The 20,156-nt window shown below is 36.6% G+C and overlaps 1 protein-coding gene across 1 annotated transcript in view; it reads right to left on the bottom strand.

Moving 5' to 3' along the window:
• Positions 1-20,156, bottom strand: part of LOC147075602 (intermembrane lipid transfer protein VPS13A-like) — an 86,421-nt gene that overhangs the window by 36,124 nt on the left and 30,141 nt on the right. The window contains exons 18-37 of the mRNA XM_085942353.1: positions 19,170-19,341; positions 18,332-18,517; positions 18,046-18,238; positions 17,470-17,639; positions 16,314-16,542; positions 15,363-15,492; positions 14,815-15,033; positions 13,103-13,302; positions 12,610-12,756; positions 10,255-10,617; positions 9,543-10,003; positions 8,802-9,127; positions 7,856-8,283; positions 6,656-6,827; positions 5,497-5,788; positions 4,819-5,021; positions 4,062-4,198; positions 3,120-3,532; positions 1,869-2,075; positions 573-845 (exon numbers count right to left, since the gene is read on the bottom strand). Of these exons, the coding sequence (XP_085798479.1) occupies positions 573-845; positions 1,869-2,075; positions 3,120-3,532; positions 4,062-4,198; positions 4,819-5,021; positions 5,497-5,788; positions 6,656-6,827; positions 7,856-8,283; positions 8,802-9,127; positions 9,543-10,003; positions 10,255-10,617; positions 12,610-12,756; positions 13,103-13,302; positions 14,815-15,033; positions 15,363-15,492; positions 16,314-16,542; positions 17,470-17,639; positions 18,046-18,238; positions 18,332-18,517; positions 19,170-19,341 (4,921 nt within the window). The remainder of the gene's footprint in view (positions 1-572; positions 846-1,868; positions 2,076-3,119; positions 3,533-4,061; positions 4,199-4,818; positions 5,022-5,496; positions 5,789-6,655; positions 6,828-7,855; positions 8,284-8,801; positions 9,128-9,542; positions 10,004-10,254; positions 10,618-12,609; positions 12,757-13,102; positions 13,303-14,814; positions 15,034-15,362; positions 15,493-16,313; positions 16,543-17,469; positions 17,640-18,045; positions 18,239-18,331; positions 18,518-19,169; positions 19,342-20,156) is intronic.

The following is a 20,156-nucleotide window of genomic DNA, read 5'->3' as shown; positions in this document are numbered from 1 at the left end:
TTTTTGTACCAAATAATATTAAGTAAGTCAATAAATATGGCGGCCAAAAGAGTACCAATTACCTTCTAGATTAGTTAATATTTTCAGTCAATAATGGAATGTAACCAGCTGTGGCTACAACCGGTGGCAGTCACATGCTGTTTGTATGGGACATTCGCACATGATACGATTGCTATTTGAAATGCATACAACTCATTGTGAAAATCATTCACACAGCAGTGTCAATGTTGACACAATATGTCACCGTGATCAACCTCTGATGGTTTTGTCTGTATTAGCTCTAAATATATTAAAATCAAGCTTTAAAAAGGTTACTACGACTAATGATTAAATCAGTCGCAAGATATCTATTTGCCAAGTGCACTGAGATAGTTTTACAAGCTTCAATGCACAGCGGCGCAAAAGATATTTTTTAAAAAGATTTTTGTACATTTATAACGTGTCATATTCTAAATAATATATAACTGATACCAATCTATAGGTTATATCGTAGCATATGAATAATTTAGAATTTAATTGGTCCAAAATCTAATCGGAAAATAATGTTAAATAGTGTTTCATTATATCCTTACCCCCTTGTCCATCCTCAAGACAGTACTGTGAGATGAGGTGATGGAGAAGTGCTGGGAGACGAGAGCGGAGTCTCTGAACTTGCAGTGCAGTTTCATTGAGTCGGTTTCCGGCCAGAAAGCGACGCAGGCGGCGGGCGGCAGGTCCATCCACAGATCGGCTCGCTCATTCTCTTCCATGAAGCGGAGATACTTCTTGGTCTCGTTGGTCACCAGGAAGTATGGGAGGAGAGTTATGATGCGTGTCAGCTGAGGGCACAGCTGCGATAGACTCACCTAAACACCAAATTAAACACTCATTTACACATCAAAATTATTTTTATCATCATCACAGTTTTCTTGACTTGAACATTGTTTCACAGATTTTTTCACATTTTAAATAAGAATCATATTGATTTTGTCATATTATATTTTTCATAACCGGCCTACCAAAACAATTGTAACTTCATCACAGAATAAGTCTTGCTAATGCACTTTTGGGACACTAACGATGACATTCTAAATAATGTAACCCTATAAATAATAAACAAGTTTTGTTAAAATGTCCTCTACACTATTTTGACTGAACTGCTCACAAATTGGCAGGTGACTCATGAATTGATTGTGAACTATTAAAAATTGTCATATCTGCTCTAAACGGGGGTTTACGAGGATTGCTTTACCAAACATTTGCTCAACCGATTATGTACTACATCCAAGCATAATACATATTGATTGAAAAAAAACAGTAAATAAATTTATCTCAGTCGTGGTATTCAACCCAATGGAATAAAATAATAGTTATAACCATAACAGATTTTCACAGCGTGTTCTTCATCCCTCTTTCCTCGATATTTCGGGCTCATTGCAGAGGCCATTCTCAAGAGATAATGTGTTGATGAAGTGTACATTATCTCTTCAGAATGGCCTCTACAACAAGCCCAAAACGTCGAGAAATGAGGGAGAAGAACACTTGGTGAAAACCCAAAAATCCAAATGATAACAAACAACTGTGAAAGTCTCATACATTTTAGAGGTTATAACCTCTACTCCACTGTGGGCATACCAAAAATAAACCATTTTACGAACACCTAATTTTTTTTTTTTTACCAAGTCCCATCCTAATAAGATCATATGGGCCTAGTTGGAATAAAGAAGAGAAAATATTACAACCAACAATGCTATGGAACCAAGTACACATTGAAAAGATTATGTGAATTTGACCCAACAGGCGAAAATGCTTATAAAAATTCTTATAAAATCCCTTACAAATCCTAACATACACTTTACTATCATCATATTCAATTAAGCGGTACGTACTGTCATGAGTATTCTGTATCTTCGATTTCTCTCACGATGTTTACATATAACGAGGCCGGACGCCCCGACAGTTTCGAGGCCAAATGCTGATGACCACGAGCTCTGGTAGACTCTTAGTCTTACGCGTCTTCGTCTCATTGATCTTCGATAATGGAAGAGTAGCGGTTCTGACCCGACGCACTCGTAAACCACATCGGACAATGATCCCTAAAAATATATAAATTTAATACACAGTGATTAGTGACAATTATTGCAATGTAATTTGAGTTTAAAACTTTTGAACATAACAATAAATGTTCATCTTCTTTCTGTGATATTTGTTATTGGTTTTGGCTATCTTTTCTCTATCTATCGCTGCTCTTAAGTATTGAGCTCAAACCAGTCTCTCAAACTCTTGCGCTAGGACATTCTTCTTTTACCAGGGTATCCTGAAATCTTCCCTTGATAAGATACAGACGTTGATCTTTCTCAGAATGTACATTATGTGGTCAAAATAAGATAACTTCCTAGTTTGCGCTAGCTACATCTATCAGTCGAAAAGTTAAATACTCTGCTCAAAAATGCATTGATACAAATATTCGTACAATCATTTTGAATGAATTTTAGAATTAGAGGTATTATTCAAACGAGCATTACTTTTCTGTGTGGCAACCATAAACAGTACTCGTGCCGATTACGTACATCAGCAGCATAGTATTTCCTTCGCAGCTGTTGGTACCAGCAATTCGAGTGCTTAAAGTCAGACAACGTTATCTACAAAAAAGTGTTTTTTTTTTTTTTTTGAGATAACGTTATTTTACATTTACGGCTAGATGATAGTCAAACAACGTTATGTCAATCTTTTCTAATTTCTTATTAAATCGTCAGTAAAGTTTAACGCTAATTACATAAGTTACCCTTGTTTTCATATTTTTTTTAAACTATCCCTATAAATTTTAACATCATCATAAGCAAGATAAATGTACAATACACAATAAATTATAAAATATTAACATTAGGTTTTAAATAAACATTTCCCTTGTTAAGTTACAAGAATCTAAAATAACGATTTTTGGCTCTCCTGTAAAGTTGCACTTTTGTAGATAGTGTTGTTTGACACTAAGACCTCGAATTCATGTCTCGTCTTCAATATGTTTACTTACTAAATATTGTAAACCTTTTTGGGAACCTTAATGTGTAACCCCTGTGTCTCGATTTGATAACCCCCATCTCTCATAACCTACAATATTCTACGACTTAATAATTGCTCACCCTCAGCTGCAAAGGCAGTCCTGTTTTATTGATAATCCAATATGGCGCGTGCAGGAACAAGTCGCAAGATTCAGTTCTGTCCACTTTGAGACTCAGGCCCAGTTGCTTGTTCCCGCCGTCCGTGTCACAGTCCGTCGTCATGGCCAGGGTCTTCTCCTCCAGGTCGCTATTCAGATTAAAGCTCCCCGACCATGGCAACCCCAGGTAGTTCACCTCCACCGTCACCCTGTGCGTCTTGAACGTGTTGATATGGTAAATGTTTGTCTTTTCTCCTGCCTCTATCCGCACCTGATAGGCGATGGCGGGTATCTTTGTTTCCACCGCATACGGGAGACGATTGTGAATCGTCAGAGGAGGAAGGAGGCGGATTAGATAATTCGGTATTGTGTGAGAAGTCTTGTTGGTCCGGCAACCTGTCAGGGGAAAAAAATATACAGTTTTCACGAAAACATCCGATAAGTTTAATTATTAAAAATATTTTGATTTGTGTCCAAGCCTGTATAAATACATTTGTTTTCACCCAACTACGCTGGTGGTCTACAGTTAGAACCCATGATTTTGGCGTGCCAAGTTTTCTGTGAACATGGACCGCATCCAAAATAAATTATATTGCTTGAAAAGTAGATGTGCATGAAACGTGACACTTTCCGCGTAACAATTTTTCGAGATAGATCCTGTCAATAAACGTATTTTACATTAAAAAATATCGAAGAGGATATTCAATAAGACATTAAAGGGGTGTTTAATAGAAATGTAATTGCCAAATTGAATCTATAAAAGTATTTTAAATAATCAATGTAGGTACCTATCTAAAAACAAGAGGAATAGGATAAATATTTACACAATACTTCTGATTAGCGGTAAAATTTATTATACATTAATATTATTATTAGACACTCAATATATAATGTAAATTTTAGATATAAGAAAAGTGGCACATACCATCGGTTGTTAAAACGCGTAATGAAAATGCCGTTGGGTCTTTTTCATCCTTAGGCAGGCAGCATAAATTGCTGGATGTGTTTAAATCTATTGATAATTCTGGCCACCATAGTCCATGCGTAGTTACATGATAATTGCTATAAAAATAAGAGTAAACATTTTTTTTAAATACCTGTATAACTACTTTGTCTCTATACTCTGTACTCTATGAATCCTAAACTTAAATTGAATACTTGAAATAAATGAAGCACTAAGGGCCCTATGCATAGTAGTAAATATTTAAATTAGTCACCCGATTTTCAGATAAATAAAAACTTGTAACAATTAATGTATAATGGGATGAGCGTACAGCTGTCAAATAATTATATTTTCGAAACACAAAAATTGTATAAATATTTTCAGACAAAGCAATATTGTATCGATCACCAATTATCTACGCAAACACTAACCTAAAAAGAATGAATAATCTTCAAGCATTTTCAATATAGGCGGTCAATGGATCTTAAAAAATTTACAAACCGACTGATCGATGGAGTGAACAGGGAAAGCATATTGCCATATAGATATTTTAATAATTTATGAAAAATCATAATTTAAAATATAACAATACTTCTAATGGTAGGAAGCAACATTGCCATGTTGACCACTGTTCGATCGTCATTCCACTTTCTTCTATGCATAGTGTTGTTAACTAGTTACTTTTACATAATATATACAATCTATGCATTAAACATTTAATAAATTGGTAGGTACTTACTCTACGTATGTCGGTTGCAAATACAATTTGCAATGATATGCAACGAAAAGAGGAACGTTGTAAGTCTCATCCGGTTCAAGAATATGGATTCTCATGGTTCCTTCAAAAGGATTCGTCTGCTCTCCAATCAAATCGATTTTATTCGCTTCTAAATCAGCCTTGCGATAAAATAGGCCAATCGCGTAAGAAGTTTCGTTGCGAATCTGCAAAAAATCACACTCACATGTAAGTATATTTTAGTGCATGTACGTACTATAGTCACTGTGTTTCCCAAAGTATGTTCCGCGGAACACTGGTGTTCCAATAGTAGCTCAATTTAGAAAGCGCTTCAGTGGTTACCTATTAAAAAAGCCAATAAGTAGTTAAAATTTGTCATAATTAAGTATGACTCCTTTAGCATAGTGGACTATATGCGTGGGCGTGATACCCGAGAGATGCAGGTTCGATTCCTGCAGGGTATATTACAACTTTTGAGAGCAGTGGTGGATTTCCATGACACAGACGATGCAGTTGCTTCAGTATAATTTGCCATCTTAGTTTCAAAAATAATCGAAGCAGTCTTACTTTATTCAAAAAGATTTACTTAGAGATACATTATTATGTCTAAATATTTGATCATAATATTTAAAAATAGGTAATGTTATTTATGTTGGTAGGGAATAAAACACTGTATTTTACCTGTAATGGCGATCGTAAAACAATCTTCCGATTCTTGTATTTAGAGTCAGTCGTCAGCATAATGTAGTATCTGGTATTATTCTTGCTGGGTTGCAAAACATGAAGCTTATTGACAGTACGCTGTGGACAGACTATCGTCAGATCTTCGAAGTCTTTGGTCTTGATCATGAGCCGCTCGTCAGTAACTTTCTTGTAGAGCTGTGATACAGGGTCCATTGGGAACGATAAAGTCGGACTGAACATTGGTTGAGGAGTCGGAGTGCGCATCTCACAATTGAAACCACCTTCAAACCTGCAGGGGAGTTCAATTACAACTATTACATCATCATCAATTCGAAATTTCAGCAAAGTATATTACAGTGGAACCCCGATCTACCGTTCCCGCATGGATCGTTCATTTTTTAAAGTCCAGCCAAACACCCATAAGAACAATGTTAAATAATCCCGCATTAACCACTCTCCGATATATCGTTTTCCTCGATCTATCGTCGAAATATTATGGTCCCGTCACAAATATTATCCCAATTGACCGTTTTTGTTGAATATTTTTCATTTTGGTTCCATCGAATTGTTTATGATGCATACAGACCTTACAGTCGCGTCGCTTTGTTTGCACAGGTCGGTGGGCGTTCAGGCTTGCCTCGCATTTCGTATCATGAATTTTTATAAGTCGCAACAAAATTCCCCCCATGAAGAAAACTAGAACACTAGCTGAGAAACTGAAAATAATTCAAGACGACGAAAAAAATTCAAGAGAAAAACGAGTTTTTTTTATAATTTTTCCCCCATTTATCGTTTTTTTAGGCTCCCTTGAATGCCGTAGAATCGGGGTTTCACTGTATTCAAATTTTATATTATATTCTAAACGATTTTGATTTTGTACTATTCCATTTGAGTCATTTTTTGCAACCCGCGTTTGACTCACCAATGACAGCGGAAAATGCGTAACTTTTTAAGATTTCGATCATTTCTTACGAAATAACCGATTTATCTGCTACATGGAAAACCGCCAACTACAAATGTAAATGGAGCTATAGAATGCTGGCATAATCTGAGAGGTTGCAAGAAGACTGGCGGTCAACAGGAATACACGGAGCAGACAAAGAAGAAAAGAAGAGAAAGTCATGTATGCATGCTGGAAAGAAAAATGCGGTCTTACGTTTCCCAGTCGTGGTCGGAGGCATTGGAGCTAAGATTTCTTCCGTCAGCACTGTTTGCAGGACTGCTTGGACAGCTGTCGTCGTTATCGTAATTTGCTGATGCCAGGACGCATCCGTCACCGGCCATATCTACTTCTGCGTGAGACACCAGACTCACTTTTGAACCAGGCCCTGTAATGTGATCATTGTAGAAATGAGGGTATTAATTGCAAGTGAGTTACCTCCACTTTTCTCTGTTGTTGTAATTTTTAGATAGGACAGAGGGAAATGAAATCGGCTTGGAGAGGCCTTCATCCAACAGTGGATCGATCCAGGCTGACCATTATTTGTTAATAAGTGTAGGTTTTTTTTTGCATTCAAGATCTTTCTTAAAACTATTAATAATTAAAAAGTGTTATCCAAAGAGTTATGAAACAAATTTTAGTACTACTGTCCGACAATAAGATCTCGTCGATAATAGGAGGTCGCTGTAATCGCATATAGAAGACTTTTCAGTGACGTACCTGTAATGGCGGCAACATGTGTTTAAATTATGTATCGGCTCTCTTTTTAGATGCGACTCCAAAACCTTTACTAATAATAATTCTAACATCACTCCTTATCGGTTTAGACATATTTTTATCATAAAAAGCATCAAATTACGTAAATTGATGGATTCGAACACCACAGAAGCGTAAAATGAAATGATAAATTTGGGGGCGTTCCTCATTTGAAAACGGAAGTGCGATTAAGGAAGGCTTGTTAGTTCACAGTTTTAACACGTGGACAAGAAGTTGTTGTTCGGAAATAAAAAAAACTTGATGGCCTTTTTGGAATTATCATTTTGTAAGTTGGCAGTATAGTTTGTAATTGAAATTTGGTATCAAGAATTGGGCATAGCAAGAATAAATAAACCTAATATGGATTTGACTGTATCAGAGAATCTAGAATTGTGTTGAAATTATTTTGTAACTACTCTAGAGGGCAATTTTTTCAGATTTCATTTCATGTATTTAGACTCCATCTAGTAAATAAGTTTTTTTTTCAACATCTTTACGTATTTTCAAGTTATACATTCATTCAATCAACTAATATTCAAATCGATTATAGTGGAGTTCTGCCATGTAAACTCAGTTCAATTACTTCAATTAATAAAAAAACAATCATACATTTTCAATATATATAATATACAGTTATAGAAGATATTTTAACAATCTCACCTATATCATTAATAAGATTAATAGGAGCCTCATATCCTATAGCCAAAACATTCTGATAATCTGTAACTAGCATAGTCCTCTGCGTGAAGTGCGTTGCCAGGTCGTACAGCACCTGCATAGACTGCGGAGTGAGCGTAATGTTAAGCTTGTCCCGAGAGTCGATCATGATATAAGTGGCCATCTTATCCACCATGTTTTCAGTCTCAAGACCCGAGTCCACGCTCTCCGCCTTCATGGCAAAGTTCAAATTGACGGTTGACTTCTGCTCGGCGGGCCCATCCATCATGGACACTTTGAGAGGAGATTTTTTGAACTTGACAGCGGCCTGTGCGGACTCCTCGTGGTCAGAGTTGTGATCTGATTCTATTCCGGATGGCTCTGCACCGGACGAATCGTCGCTTTCGCTGTTTTCACCGTCGCTGGAATCCCTGAAATTGTACAAGTTATCACAATTTTATTTTGAATAAATATTTCAATGATCATTTATAATCAGTACCTATGTTACCTTTTACACCTGAAGAGAGACTGACTGTTTGTATGGGAAACTGAATTAGCTTCCAAAGGCCTCGAAGAATGGATGAATCCAGCTGAGTATTTACTTGGTGCCAGTCTCTAGTATATGGAAAGACCTCAACAGACTTTGAAATAAAGTAGGGTATACTCAAGACAACATGGTAAAATGGGGGATCTCTGATGACCCTACCTGCATATTCAGCGAGTTGCAATACATTGAATACCTTTTTACGCAAGGCATGCCCACTGAAATGCAACTTCAACAGGATCCTACAAGCTAAGGAAAACAAGGTTACTTTTTCCAATTTTGTAGTGATGTCTTGTAACAGCTATAGATTCTGACACCTATTATAAGGGTTTTTATGGGTAACATTCAAAAAGCTTTAGGTATCTCCACATCCATTAAAAATTAAGGAAATGTTAAGTGAATTACCCTGTAAATAAGTGTCCAATGGCAGAGGCAAGCTTTTCCATCACCCCGTCCTCATTCTCTGAATCGGAAGGTGTGCGGAGTGATGAAATGTAATAATCATCGCCGTTTACAACATTGCTTCCGTCCGTTTCCACTTTACTGCCTGATCTCTGCCTGATGAAGGTCATCCCGTTCTCATTGACATCGTTCTCATCAGCGGAAGTTTCACTGTCGCTATCATTCTTCTTCTGAATTGATACTTGCCGCAGCTTTGACCGATCCCCGTCGACGCAATCAGTCGACGATTGGTCGTGTTCGAATTTGCTCGAGATTGGATATGATTTTGCCTGTACAAAAATAATAACTGTAAATTTATAGACAAGTCGACCAACTACATTAAATCTATTGTGGAGTATCCAATTACTCTTTGTATGATCTCTCACCACCAACAATAAAATGTTCTTGGTATAATACCTTTCATATCAAAACGATGCGCTTCATCAACACCGAGTGGCGAAGAGTGGAGGTATGCTGTGGAGATCGGACATAAATAGTGCACATTAAACTCTGTCAGTCACAGGTATTTGTTTTCTTTTAACTAAGAATATAATTTGCAGATGGTGCTGGTTAGTTTTTAAAATTCAATTAATGCCTAAACAAAATCATAATAGATAGAAGAATATTTTCATATATTATGGTTTGGTTTAGGAACCCCCAAACACTTTTTTTTCAGACACGAAAATCATAGTATTAATAACTTACTTGGAATACTTTGATCAACAGCTCCCATGGCCTGTACACGTTTTCTTCACACACAATCGGCTCAAGCAGCGGTTCCCAAGTGTCAACCTTTTCGTTATAATATGACGCCTGCAAATTGACCTCACACTTGGAATGCATCTGTTTGGACCAGTCGTGTACGGAGACCTCCACAACAGACTTCAGCATCAGAACGGGAATCCTGGACTTGGCTTCGATCTCAAGCATTATCCTGATGCTCGGTATGGCCATGGTGAACGTCTCGCTGGGCTTAGTCGACGGGTAACCGGGTTGAGTGTAGCTGTAAGGCTCTTCATTGATGGACACATACGGAGCGATCTTTTTGGGAGACCACAAGTCTTCACTTTCCAGTTTTTCACTCGCCTTAGAAGAATAGTTTAAGAAATTAAACGGTTCTCTTTCATCAGGTATGCTCAAATCTGCGATGATATCTTCGATAATATCTGGAAAAGAAAACATTTCAATAAACTATCTCTTAGGATGAACATAGGAGTTTTTAGATACAAATTATACTGACAACAGTTAATGTTCTTAAGGTTTTTTTTTATATCGTAGTTACCTACATAAACCTACGTTACCTAAGAAAGAATTATTCATTTCAATTTTAAGGTAAGTACGGGTATTTATTACTCGGTTTTATAAATGGTAATAGTATAATTTAGAAAAAAGGTCCTCATGACATAAGTGGAGTTACCCGTAAGTGTGTGCACGGTAGTTTCCGACAAATGCATATCAATGGGTGAAATAGAAGCTGTCACAATCACTCCTTCCTCGATATTCTTAAACGACTTGGCCAATTCAATATCGCAAGGATGGAGCACCAGATATGGCTCCGTGGTCTTCAGTTTGCTCTGAAGCTTGGACATGATCTGTAAACCGGACAGCGATATGGTGGAGTTCTCCCGGTAGGCGTGCCTCGAGTAGTCGATCAGGATCTCTGTCCTGAATAACAGAGCGTGTCCGGCTGTTTTAGATAGGTCGGAGAAGAACATGATTTCCGGTTTTCTGAACTGTATCGATACCGATAAACCAGGTGAATCTTCACTTAATGACGTGCCTGGAAGTAAATAAAAGTATTTTGTGAACGTTTAACTTAATTAGCAGTTTAGTATACAGTTATTCCAAAGTGCTTGGACTATAACAAGATGGAGTCATTTTAACTTGTATGTATCCATAACTCCCGTCTCCCCAAAGACAATAAATTGTCTTTTGTTTAATTCATCGACACCGTAAGTTACTGATTATGTACCATTCTACCATTCACCTACTCAATATTGTATTATTGATCAACCCCAATTTATCCACCCTATCTAGCTATGTTACTACACACATATAACCCTTCTACATGAACTGAGCGTCACTAATATTACCTACTTATTTACTCTTTCATATTTTTATACTATTGTAAATGATTTTAATATCATTCAACTTGTTCAAACATAACTAAGCTCTACTCTCTGAGTTGTTTCACTACGGATCGAACTCTCCTGAGTTCTTTCCCTTTTATTTACAACATGTAACTGTACTTTGAGACCATGAAGAATAAGCACCACTGACGATTAACATACATCGAGTGTTATTACTGACATCCATCTTCCACTGGATCATGTGAAGGAGCGGGGCCCATTGGTAAGGATTTCCGTTGCAGAAAACATAACAGTATTAACATTTGATAAAGATTTTACAGCATTTTTGGTGTAGTTAAATTGATAATTGTCAGTCATTATTAATAGTTTTCAATGAATTAATAATACAAATTATTGCATATGGTACTGGTTAGTTTTTAAAATTCAATTAAACCAGCTGAAACCAAGCTATAAAAGATAATAGACAAAAAGAATTCGTTTATCTATATAATATCTAAAATTATGCCATTAAATCATACATAATTTTGGATGTTTTATAACTAGAAGAATATTTTTTAACTATTGTGGTTTGGTTAGGCAGTACAGTTGAATAATAGAATGGAGGAGCCACTGTCAATAACTACCCAATCAAGACTCGTAACTGGACAAAATCTGACATTCAAATGACATTTTCAAAATGGAGTCCTATGGTAGTTTGTAGTTTAATTTTTGGCCATGCTACAGATAATGTTGTAGGTCTGTAACATGAATTCAAAAAAATTAACCAACACCATCTGCAATTCGTATTATCACTGCAAGCTAATTTTTACTAGGTGGACACTTGTAGGCCAGCTATTTTCGGAATAAAATAAGTCCTTTAAAAAATATGAAATAGGAACGGAATGATAAATATTTGTGAAAACTTAGCAACACAACATATTTATCAAGTTTATCGTTAATATTTTCACACTAAAATGATAAATATTGTTTGGAAAATAAACACACAATGTTTATTCAAAAGTTATGACGTTTACAAGAACCCGTGAATATATTCGTCCATGGCCTGACGCGACATACATGCTTTGTGCGAGTTAATTCGTCCGTGGCACGGATTAGGTTCATTAAATGAAAACAAGTAAATATGACTGACAAAGTTTATTGTTCACTATTAATATCGGATCTCCACAGCCTACCTCGCCCTCGCCCTTCGCCACGGATTAATAACAATTTGAAGTGTCAGGGATTTTCTTGACAATATCTGCACAATTTTAATATTTTTTGGAATGAAATCTAAAATTATGTTGAAATGCTTGCTGTTTTTGGCAGATGCAAGCGCGATAACAATGTGAATGATTCTATAAATGAATATTGCAATAGCAAACGACTTGCACCTAACTTCGTTATCAGTCTTAATAACCCCTTTTCAGCGCCACTTTCATTTATCTAGACTATGTCTATAAAGGAAAGGTTCTCTTCAACATTTTTGGGTAGGTAATTCTAAGCATTTAATCGGTGTCATGATTCATTACCACAAAATAGGATCATCAGAATGCATGCGTTAAACAGACAGCACATGGTTTTGATCAAAGACAACAGGAAGTCCCAGATATTTCACATGGGGTAATTTATATGTGATTCATTATTATACATTCAATATATAACATTGACTAATACATATATAAAATTCTTATTGAAGAATTCACCTGTTGAGAAATATCCACTTGTTGAATCTGCAGAACTCGGCGGCCTCATTTTACAGTTATTATTTCCGGAGATGGCTTCTTGTTTCTGGTGGGTTGTGTCTCCAACATAACCATGGTTAATAACTCCACCCTCCATTGATTTATCGCCTGAAATAAGCATTAAATAGGGTTGAAGAAATAAACTCCTGGCAACAAATAATCATTAAATACACCTTTTAACCAATTACTTGATCTCCACAACTCGAAAGCACGGAGGCAGATACCGGAGAGAACCAACTCTCAAATCAACATTCAAAAATCATTGGTTTTTCTTATAATTTCTGGAGCGGCTACCATCTTATATTTAAGACTTCACACAGGCCACCTGTCACTGTTTCAAACAAAACACTCTTTAAACCATAATTGTCGAGTACATAAGGAATGTATTTCAGGTGATCGTTCAATTAACATATGCCCTAGCATTATAAATCGTATAGATCGATTTCTCTCTTACCTGGTAACGCATCAAGAACAAATCTTCCAAGGTTCATGAAGAACGGCACAGAGAAGTTGGTCCTCGTTTTCTCAACATGAATATCGATATTCCTGTCGCCCGCTTGGTTTTGTCGGAACGTCATGTCAATTATGGGAGGTGATGATACAGATATTGCACTACAATCAACCCGCATTTCACCCCCATGCGACTGGAACATTCTGAAACAAATTGTATAAACTTTACATTATATTGTTGGCATATATGACAAGAGGCGCGCATTCTAACTCCTGGTCCATCATAGGTGCAAATGATGGCAGATATATAATATGCTCTCTGAAGTCTTGTAGTTTAATAATCATACTACCTGACAATAAATGGAATCTAGGTCTCATTTCAATATTATTTATACTGCCTGATACGTTCTTGCGTTCTTGCAAACTAACAAACTAGAATAATTGAGATAGCAAGGAGTGCCTTTCTCAAATTGATATCTTCTTAGCAATTGAGAATTTAATATAGATCAGAGACTGTGTATGGTTCTCTATTATGTTCTTCCAACCCTTTTCTACTACAATGAGGCATAAACAGTGACGTCCCGTGGGGGTAGGCAGATTGAGCGTCGCTTGGGGGCGGCAGTTACTCGAAGGGCGGCAAATCAAGGAGAATCATTTGAAATATATATAAATAGCTACCTAAACTTAGTAATAACAAAAATATCTTTCCATTAAAAAAATCAGCTCACTGGTTTTGTCGGGTTCGCGATACCTAGTTTACTTCCGTTGCCCTTCGACGTCCTTGGTGACCAGAAATGACACGTGCAGATTTGCGAATAATTAAAGTGTGATATTTTGTTAGTAATTTCTCCATACAACATATTTCTTAGATATTGGAAAGGATGATAAAAATACTGTACAAAAAAATGGAGCAGCATTTTGGCGCTGCCTAGGGGCGGCATTTTATCTAGGGACGTCACTGGGTATAAACACCAAAGCAGGAGATGTTACGGAGAGTTGAGGCTGTATAGAGTCATCCTCAAAATTTCTTGGACTGATAAGGTGACAAATGTTGACATCCTCAAATAAATAGGAAAGGATTGAAATGTTCTGCGCATCGCTCGAAATTTTACACAAATATTAACATAGTTATCTAATTTTATATGTATTTTATAAAAACAAGTGTGCTAAATTTTTTTTGTAATATATCCTATCTAGTTCAGACGATCAAATTAATTTGTCCACGAAAAGGAATGATAATTTTGGGGATTTTCTAAACCGGAACAGTGCGCCCCGGTTCATTGCAAAGCCTGGTTCTGCGTAGTATCAAATCCAGAAAACTACAGTACCTCAGCCACTTTACGAGACGACAAAATTACAGCCTTCCCCAACTCGTTATCCAAGGAAAGATCAACAGAAAACATAGCAGAGAATTACACCACGTTTCGTAGCTTAAGAACCTTCATGATAGATACAAGTGCAGCTACACTGAACTGCTTCGGTTAGCAGATAATAGAACAAAGATCATCTTGATGGAGGCCAACTTCCGATGGCACGATAAAAAGAGGATGTATTCTTATAGTGAATTGTGATTTATAATTACTGTACTATTCTGATTACAGTATATTATTACCTTATAACGAACTAAGATTTCTAGTTATGTACTGTACTATGTATTCCGGTCACAGCAGAGTCGTACTCCATCATTCATAATAATATTAAGTATCCAAAACTCACTTTTTAATAACAATAGAAGTGTCTGGCCTTATATCTTCAATCAAAAGACTCTGCAGACTGGCTTTCACATCCAGGGATCGATCGGAGAAATAGTCTAAATGGACTGACATCTCTCCGGCAGCCAGCTTGGCCAAGCCTCGGTTGGAGTCGCGAACCGGGGAACTTAACACCTCGTCCATGTCATTGAATATTTTCAATTCCACTCCATCCAGAGTGAATCTGAAAGATTAATAAGATGAAGTCTTTGTATTTTAGATAGTATTTTACATTTTTTGTGTACTTGGTAATTTTAGACAATCGAGAATAATTGCTTCAAATTTTAACTTCAACTATATGTATATAATGAAACCGGTCAAGTGCTACAGTTCGAAAGATACTTTAGAAATAATATTATGATGATCAGTTGGAAAAGGATAATATGCAATTTTAGACTTCCGTGGGATATTTCCAAACCAGGTTCAAGTTAGCATCTCTACCGATTTTTACAGCATACTTTTAATAGTAATGAGAAAATTTTAAGTCAAATATTAAATAGATAAAAATTCTACCTAAAGAATGCCTCTTTTCGCAATGATTCAGTCTGAGCGAAAAATGCTTGTAATTTTTTGACAGAGGCATCTGTGTTTACCGCTGTTTCAACAGGAGATCCAGTGCCACCAGCCATTATACCCATAGATCCTAAAAGATACCAACATAAAAGGTTTGAAAATGTAATAATTAACCATAAAATTATAGATAGGTACTTGTTACAAAGCCTGAACTAAGCTAAGCTAAGCTAAGCAACTTGAAGCGATTGCTATGATAATATACAAGATGTCGGTGTGCGCATGCACTATTGTGCTGTTTTCACACATTAAGTTAGGTTAATGGTTTTTAATTGGCATATGAATAGTTCAGATATTGACAACAAAGTTGGATACCTATAACATATTGTTTTGACCCGCACTGCTATGTATGTGACTCATCTTAATGCATTTGTACAAAATCCAGTCTGTAACATGTATAGGCAGGCGTTGGGCTACTTAACAAGTACCAAACACTATTGTTTTTGAGGTATTTAATGTATGAAAATTGTTGAGAGAACTTCATTATGAATATACTGCATTAGCGAGAATTTCAATAGTCATAGTCAAAGTATCCCTGAGCAATAGAACGTTATGCAATAAGTTTAATGTAAGTAAAACCAGGCATGGAAGTCTTAACAATAATCAATTTGACCAAATACAATTCGTGCACACTAGAAGAAATACTACACTATAGAAATTACTAATTTGTGTAGGACCTCCAGACGGTTTGGTCCGATTTGATTGGATTAGAAGTTGGGTAATATTTGGTAGCCACGCCAATCAACGGCCAGATAAAAATTGGGTCTTTGTATAATTTTACATAATCAATAGTTTTGATTCTATACATTTGTAAAATATGAAGACTTTGAGCTATCAACGTATTACTGTAAACTAATATATTCATTAATAACGAATAAGTCCAATTTTTCTCACCGACATACTGCCCTTCCGAGAAATTATCCGTCCAAACGGCCAGTAGCGTTGACAGGTCTCTTTGTCCTAAATTCACATTGATGGTATCCATTACGGCGTCCACATCGTACAGCAGAATGTCTTTGCTGTACGCACCCGAACCGGGCACCTGCTGTGTGGCTATAATGCTGTGATAGCCGACTGCACGCTTTATGTCAAATCTTATTGACACGGGATCTAAGATTGGCTCCTGTATTGAAAAGTATAAAATTAAATTCACACTGTCAGATTAAAATATTATTGGAAATGTACATACATAGTTATGTTATATACTGAAATATTATTTTAAAAACACTTTAAATTTGACAACAGATTTAGGTATCGTGAACATAGGTAAAACCTTATTCACATACTGTCAAAAATTACACATTTTTTTCAATGTGTATTTGATCCAAAGCATGGACCCAATGGGCTGGATGAATGACTATGATTGGCAACAATTTTTTCCACTTGAACATTGAAAACGGCTGTCGATAGTCCAGTGATTCGCAACGGGGTTCTGTGGAACCCTGGAGCTCAGCGAGAATTCGTAAAATCTTGCTAAGAATTTTTTTTTTTCGACCATGTCTGATCCTAAAAAGATCATATGGGCCTCCACAGAGTATGGGTTTGTACTAACAGATTTTATTTTTACGAGAAATGGATGTCAGCCACTTGCTCAACCTATTAGGTCCATACTCTGACTCATACACAACCTGAAAAACTTGTGTACTTGCCAGATCCAGGATTCGAACCTGGGACCCACGACGCTATAGGCCAATGCTTAAGCCGCGTAGCCATTGTGGGTGATTACCTTTTGGTTATTACCTTATTAGGTAATTACAAGGTTTAACGTGGCATATTCTATAAACCACAGCCTTTTGAAATTTTAGAAAAAAATTAAAAAAAAAAAAACTATTTAAGTTGAGTCCATTCAAAAAATGTCCACCTCATCTCCCGGGCCTTGTATTTTGATCCATTAGATTAAGTTGTTGCCACTCAAAATAACAATCTGTTGTGTGTACGTACATCACAAATATCTGGATTCAACTGTAAATCTTTATTAGAAAAATTAATAAACATTAATCGTATTGTACGATAAGATTGAGGTTATGATATTATTAAAAGAATAATTTACCTGTACTTCTAAGGTAGCTGACAATGTCATGACCGCTCTGCTCAGGGTAACAGAATCGAGTTTGATTAAAATATTGTCAATAACCGGACTAAAGTTCGAGCTGCTGGTGATAACCTTATTCACAGAAGAGTGGCCGATTTCTTTGAAGAAGTTTTCAACGGTGAAGTCTCCTGTAATAAATAAATTCAATTTTAGATGATGGATGTTTCATTTACATAGTAACTAGTCCAGGATTGGCAAACCTTTTTTCCTACGCGTGCCAAAATTTCCCAAATATTATTTTTCAACTGTCTGACGTGTCGAGCAGGTTTTCATGGGGAAAAAATAGTTTTTAAAAATTATATTAAAAAAATGATGATGTTCTAGATACCACACACAGAACATAGCACACATATAGCTTTTTCTTGTTTATTCTTGAAGAGTATATGCCTGCTATTTTTTATACAATGCGATATGCCATTTATTATTATTATAGGTTTTTTTCTCATACATGCCATAGGTTCCGCCACCGCTGAACCAGTCTTTTTAAAATATTTAAAATATATCCTAGATCGTGTGACCTAGCGATAATCTTACCTGCATTGAAAACAATTAAATTTGGCGATGTCGATTTTTGTGGCAGCAAAAACACAGGAGCATGCACGTCAATAGAGATGTGTAGTCTGGTCTGCCAACTTTTCATGTTGGACAACTGATTCTCCATGCCTTTCTCCGCATTTCGCATGGCCTCGTTGGTTACACCAGTCGGTATGAAGGGTTCCACAAAGTGCTGCAAGGAAAGTGACCGCAGAGTTATTTCACACCGAAAGAAATTGATAATATTATGTACAATTACATGAAAAATCTTTGTGGCCCTCGTTACCTGTAGGTCAATCATAATTTTGTAGAGCATAACAACATGCAGGCGCCCAACGTAGATCCTCAGAGATCCGTCAGATTTGACGTCATCACATTCTGTTAGGCTGTCTTTTCCCGCCCCTCTGTACACCCGAGGGCTGTGCCTCACGTATTTCATCTCAAACACTTTATCTTCGTCTACCCACACCATCTGCAATCAAAAATAATATATACAGAATGTATGATTATTTTTATTGAAAATAAATGATTTTGTAAGATAATTAAATTAAAATTTATTAGCTATAGATATACCATAATAAATTGTCAGGTGTTCGAATTTAGAACTAAGCTCATCACAGTATAAAAAGTATTGGATATGTCAAATGTTAGCAAGTGGCGCCTTCACTCAGCGGACAACTTATACTGGTGGACATGGCCCCCACATCCTGAAGCGGGCCCCCTACCTATCGTGACACTCTACAGTAGCGTTTTCCAAAAAGTGTCCGAGGTAAAATTAAGGTTATTCAGTGTATTTTGTCGATTTTTGTGTTTATGAATAGGTACCTACATCCACTTGAAGTAAAGAGTTGTTGACTATCGACACAATAATAAAAAACTGGATCGCACAACCACTACTTGCAAAGGGAAACTACGACTTTACTATTAGTGCAAATTTGTGATGTGTGTTTATTTCATTTATCCCCCCTGACTCCGGGCCCTCAGGCTAGAGCCCTGTCAGCCCCCCACCCCAAACATGTATCCCCAAAAAATTCAAACACCGTTATCTTAGAATAAGATTTAACGAGAGGTTTTTTACGAGACATGTTTCCGTATTGAGCTGCTGATAATGAGTATTGCATTACCTTGGAGTAAAGAGTCATTTCAGAAAGATCATCAACGGTGAACGTGTTAAGGAAGACTTTCAGAATCATTCGTTCATTAGCTTTGAACACGCAGTCGCTTTCCAGTCCTCCAAGTTTGATATCCAAGATCTCTACATCCGAATGAGACAACTTGCAACGTAACTGAGATAACCTAAACATAAGAAGAGTATCATAAAAATTCTCATTGTATTAGTTACGACTGATTTAAAAACCAACGTGAGTATTGTATCAACTTATGCATTGTACAAACGCAAACACTTCTTGTACAATCAATCTGTACGTAATTTATTTTAGAATTTGATTGTGGTTAATGGTTGCTTACTGCAATAGAAAATGGGTACATATGCCAAAATAATGCTATTGATTAATCAAGGTTCTTTAGATTCATATCAATACAGAGTGTACTCAATTCATTCATATAGGTATAATGTATATTAATAGATGTCGGCTCTGTGCAGCCCTGTCAAAATGTACCTATGATAAAGTACAGTAGCACTTACAACCACAGATGTATCTCAGGCAAACATACCGGCGTGGTAATTCTGTTCTCCACAGACGGTCAGTCTCTGTTGAAATTTGAAAAACACAAAAAGCTTTGATGCATTCTACATCTACTTCTGATATCTCTGAAATCAGCGTCATTGTATGTGGCGGTGCTTTTTATAGTGGACTGTAATTTTTGTATGATTGTGGTGGTAGATGTGGATGCTGGGGGGGATGGTTATACAGAGTTAGTCCAGGCACAAAACTTATTGATGTTCAACTGTCTGGCTGAAGCTGATCCCTAGTGCATGCCCTCACGTCCTAGTAGGCACTCGCATAAATGAGGAGACACCCTAATCAGGTAACATGGCTTGACAGGTGGTTTGATATACTGAGTTTGCACGGAGACTCGAATATAATTATGGTTTTCACGACGGTTACACTGTACACACTCGTGGTCTGCACTTAACTTTTTAAATAACT

This window comes from Rhyacophila brunnea, unplaced genomic scaffold (genome assembly GCF_057557595.1).
Source record: "Rhyacophila brunnea isolate RB1 unplaced genomic scaffold, BYU_Rbru_1.0 scaffold_14, whole genome shotgun sequence".
NCBI lineage: Eukaryota > Metazoa > Arthropoda > Insecta > Trichoptera > Rhyacophilidae > Rhyacophila > Rhyacophila brunnea.
The sequence above is the reverse complement of the archived record's forward strand: the minus strand, read 5'-3'. Positions and strand labels throughout refer to the sequence as shown.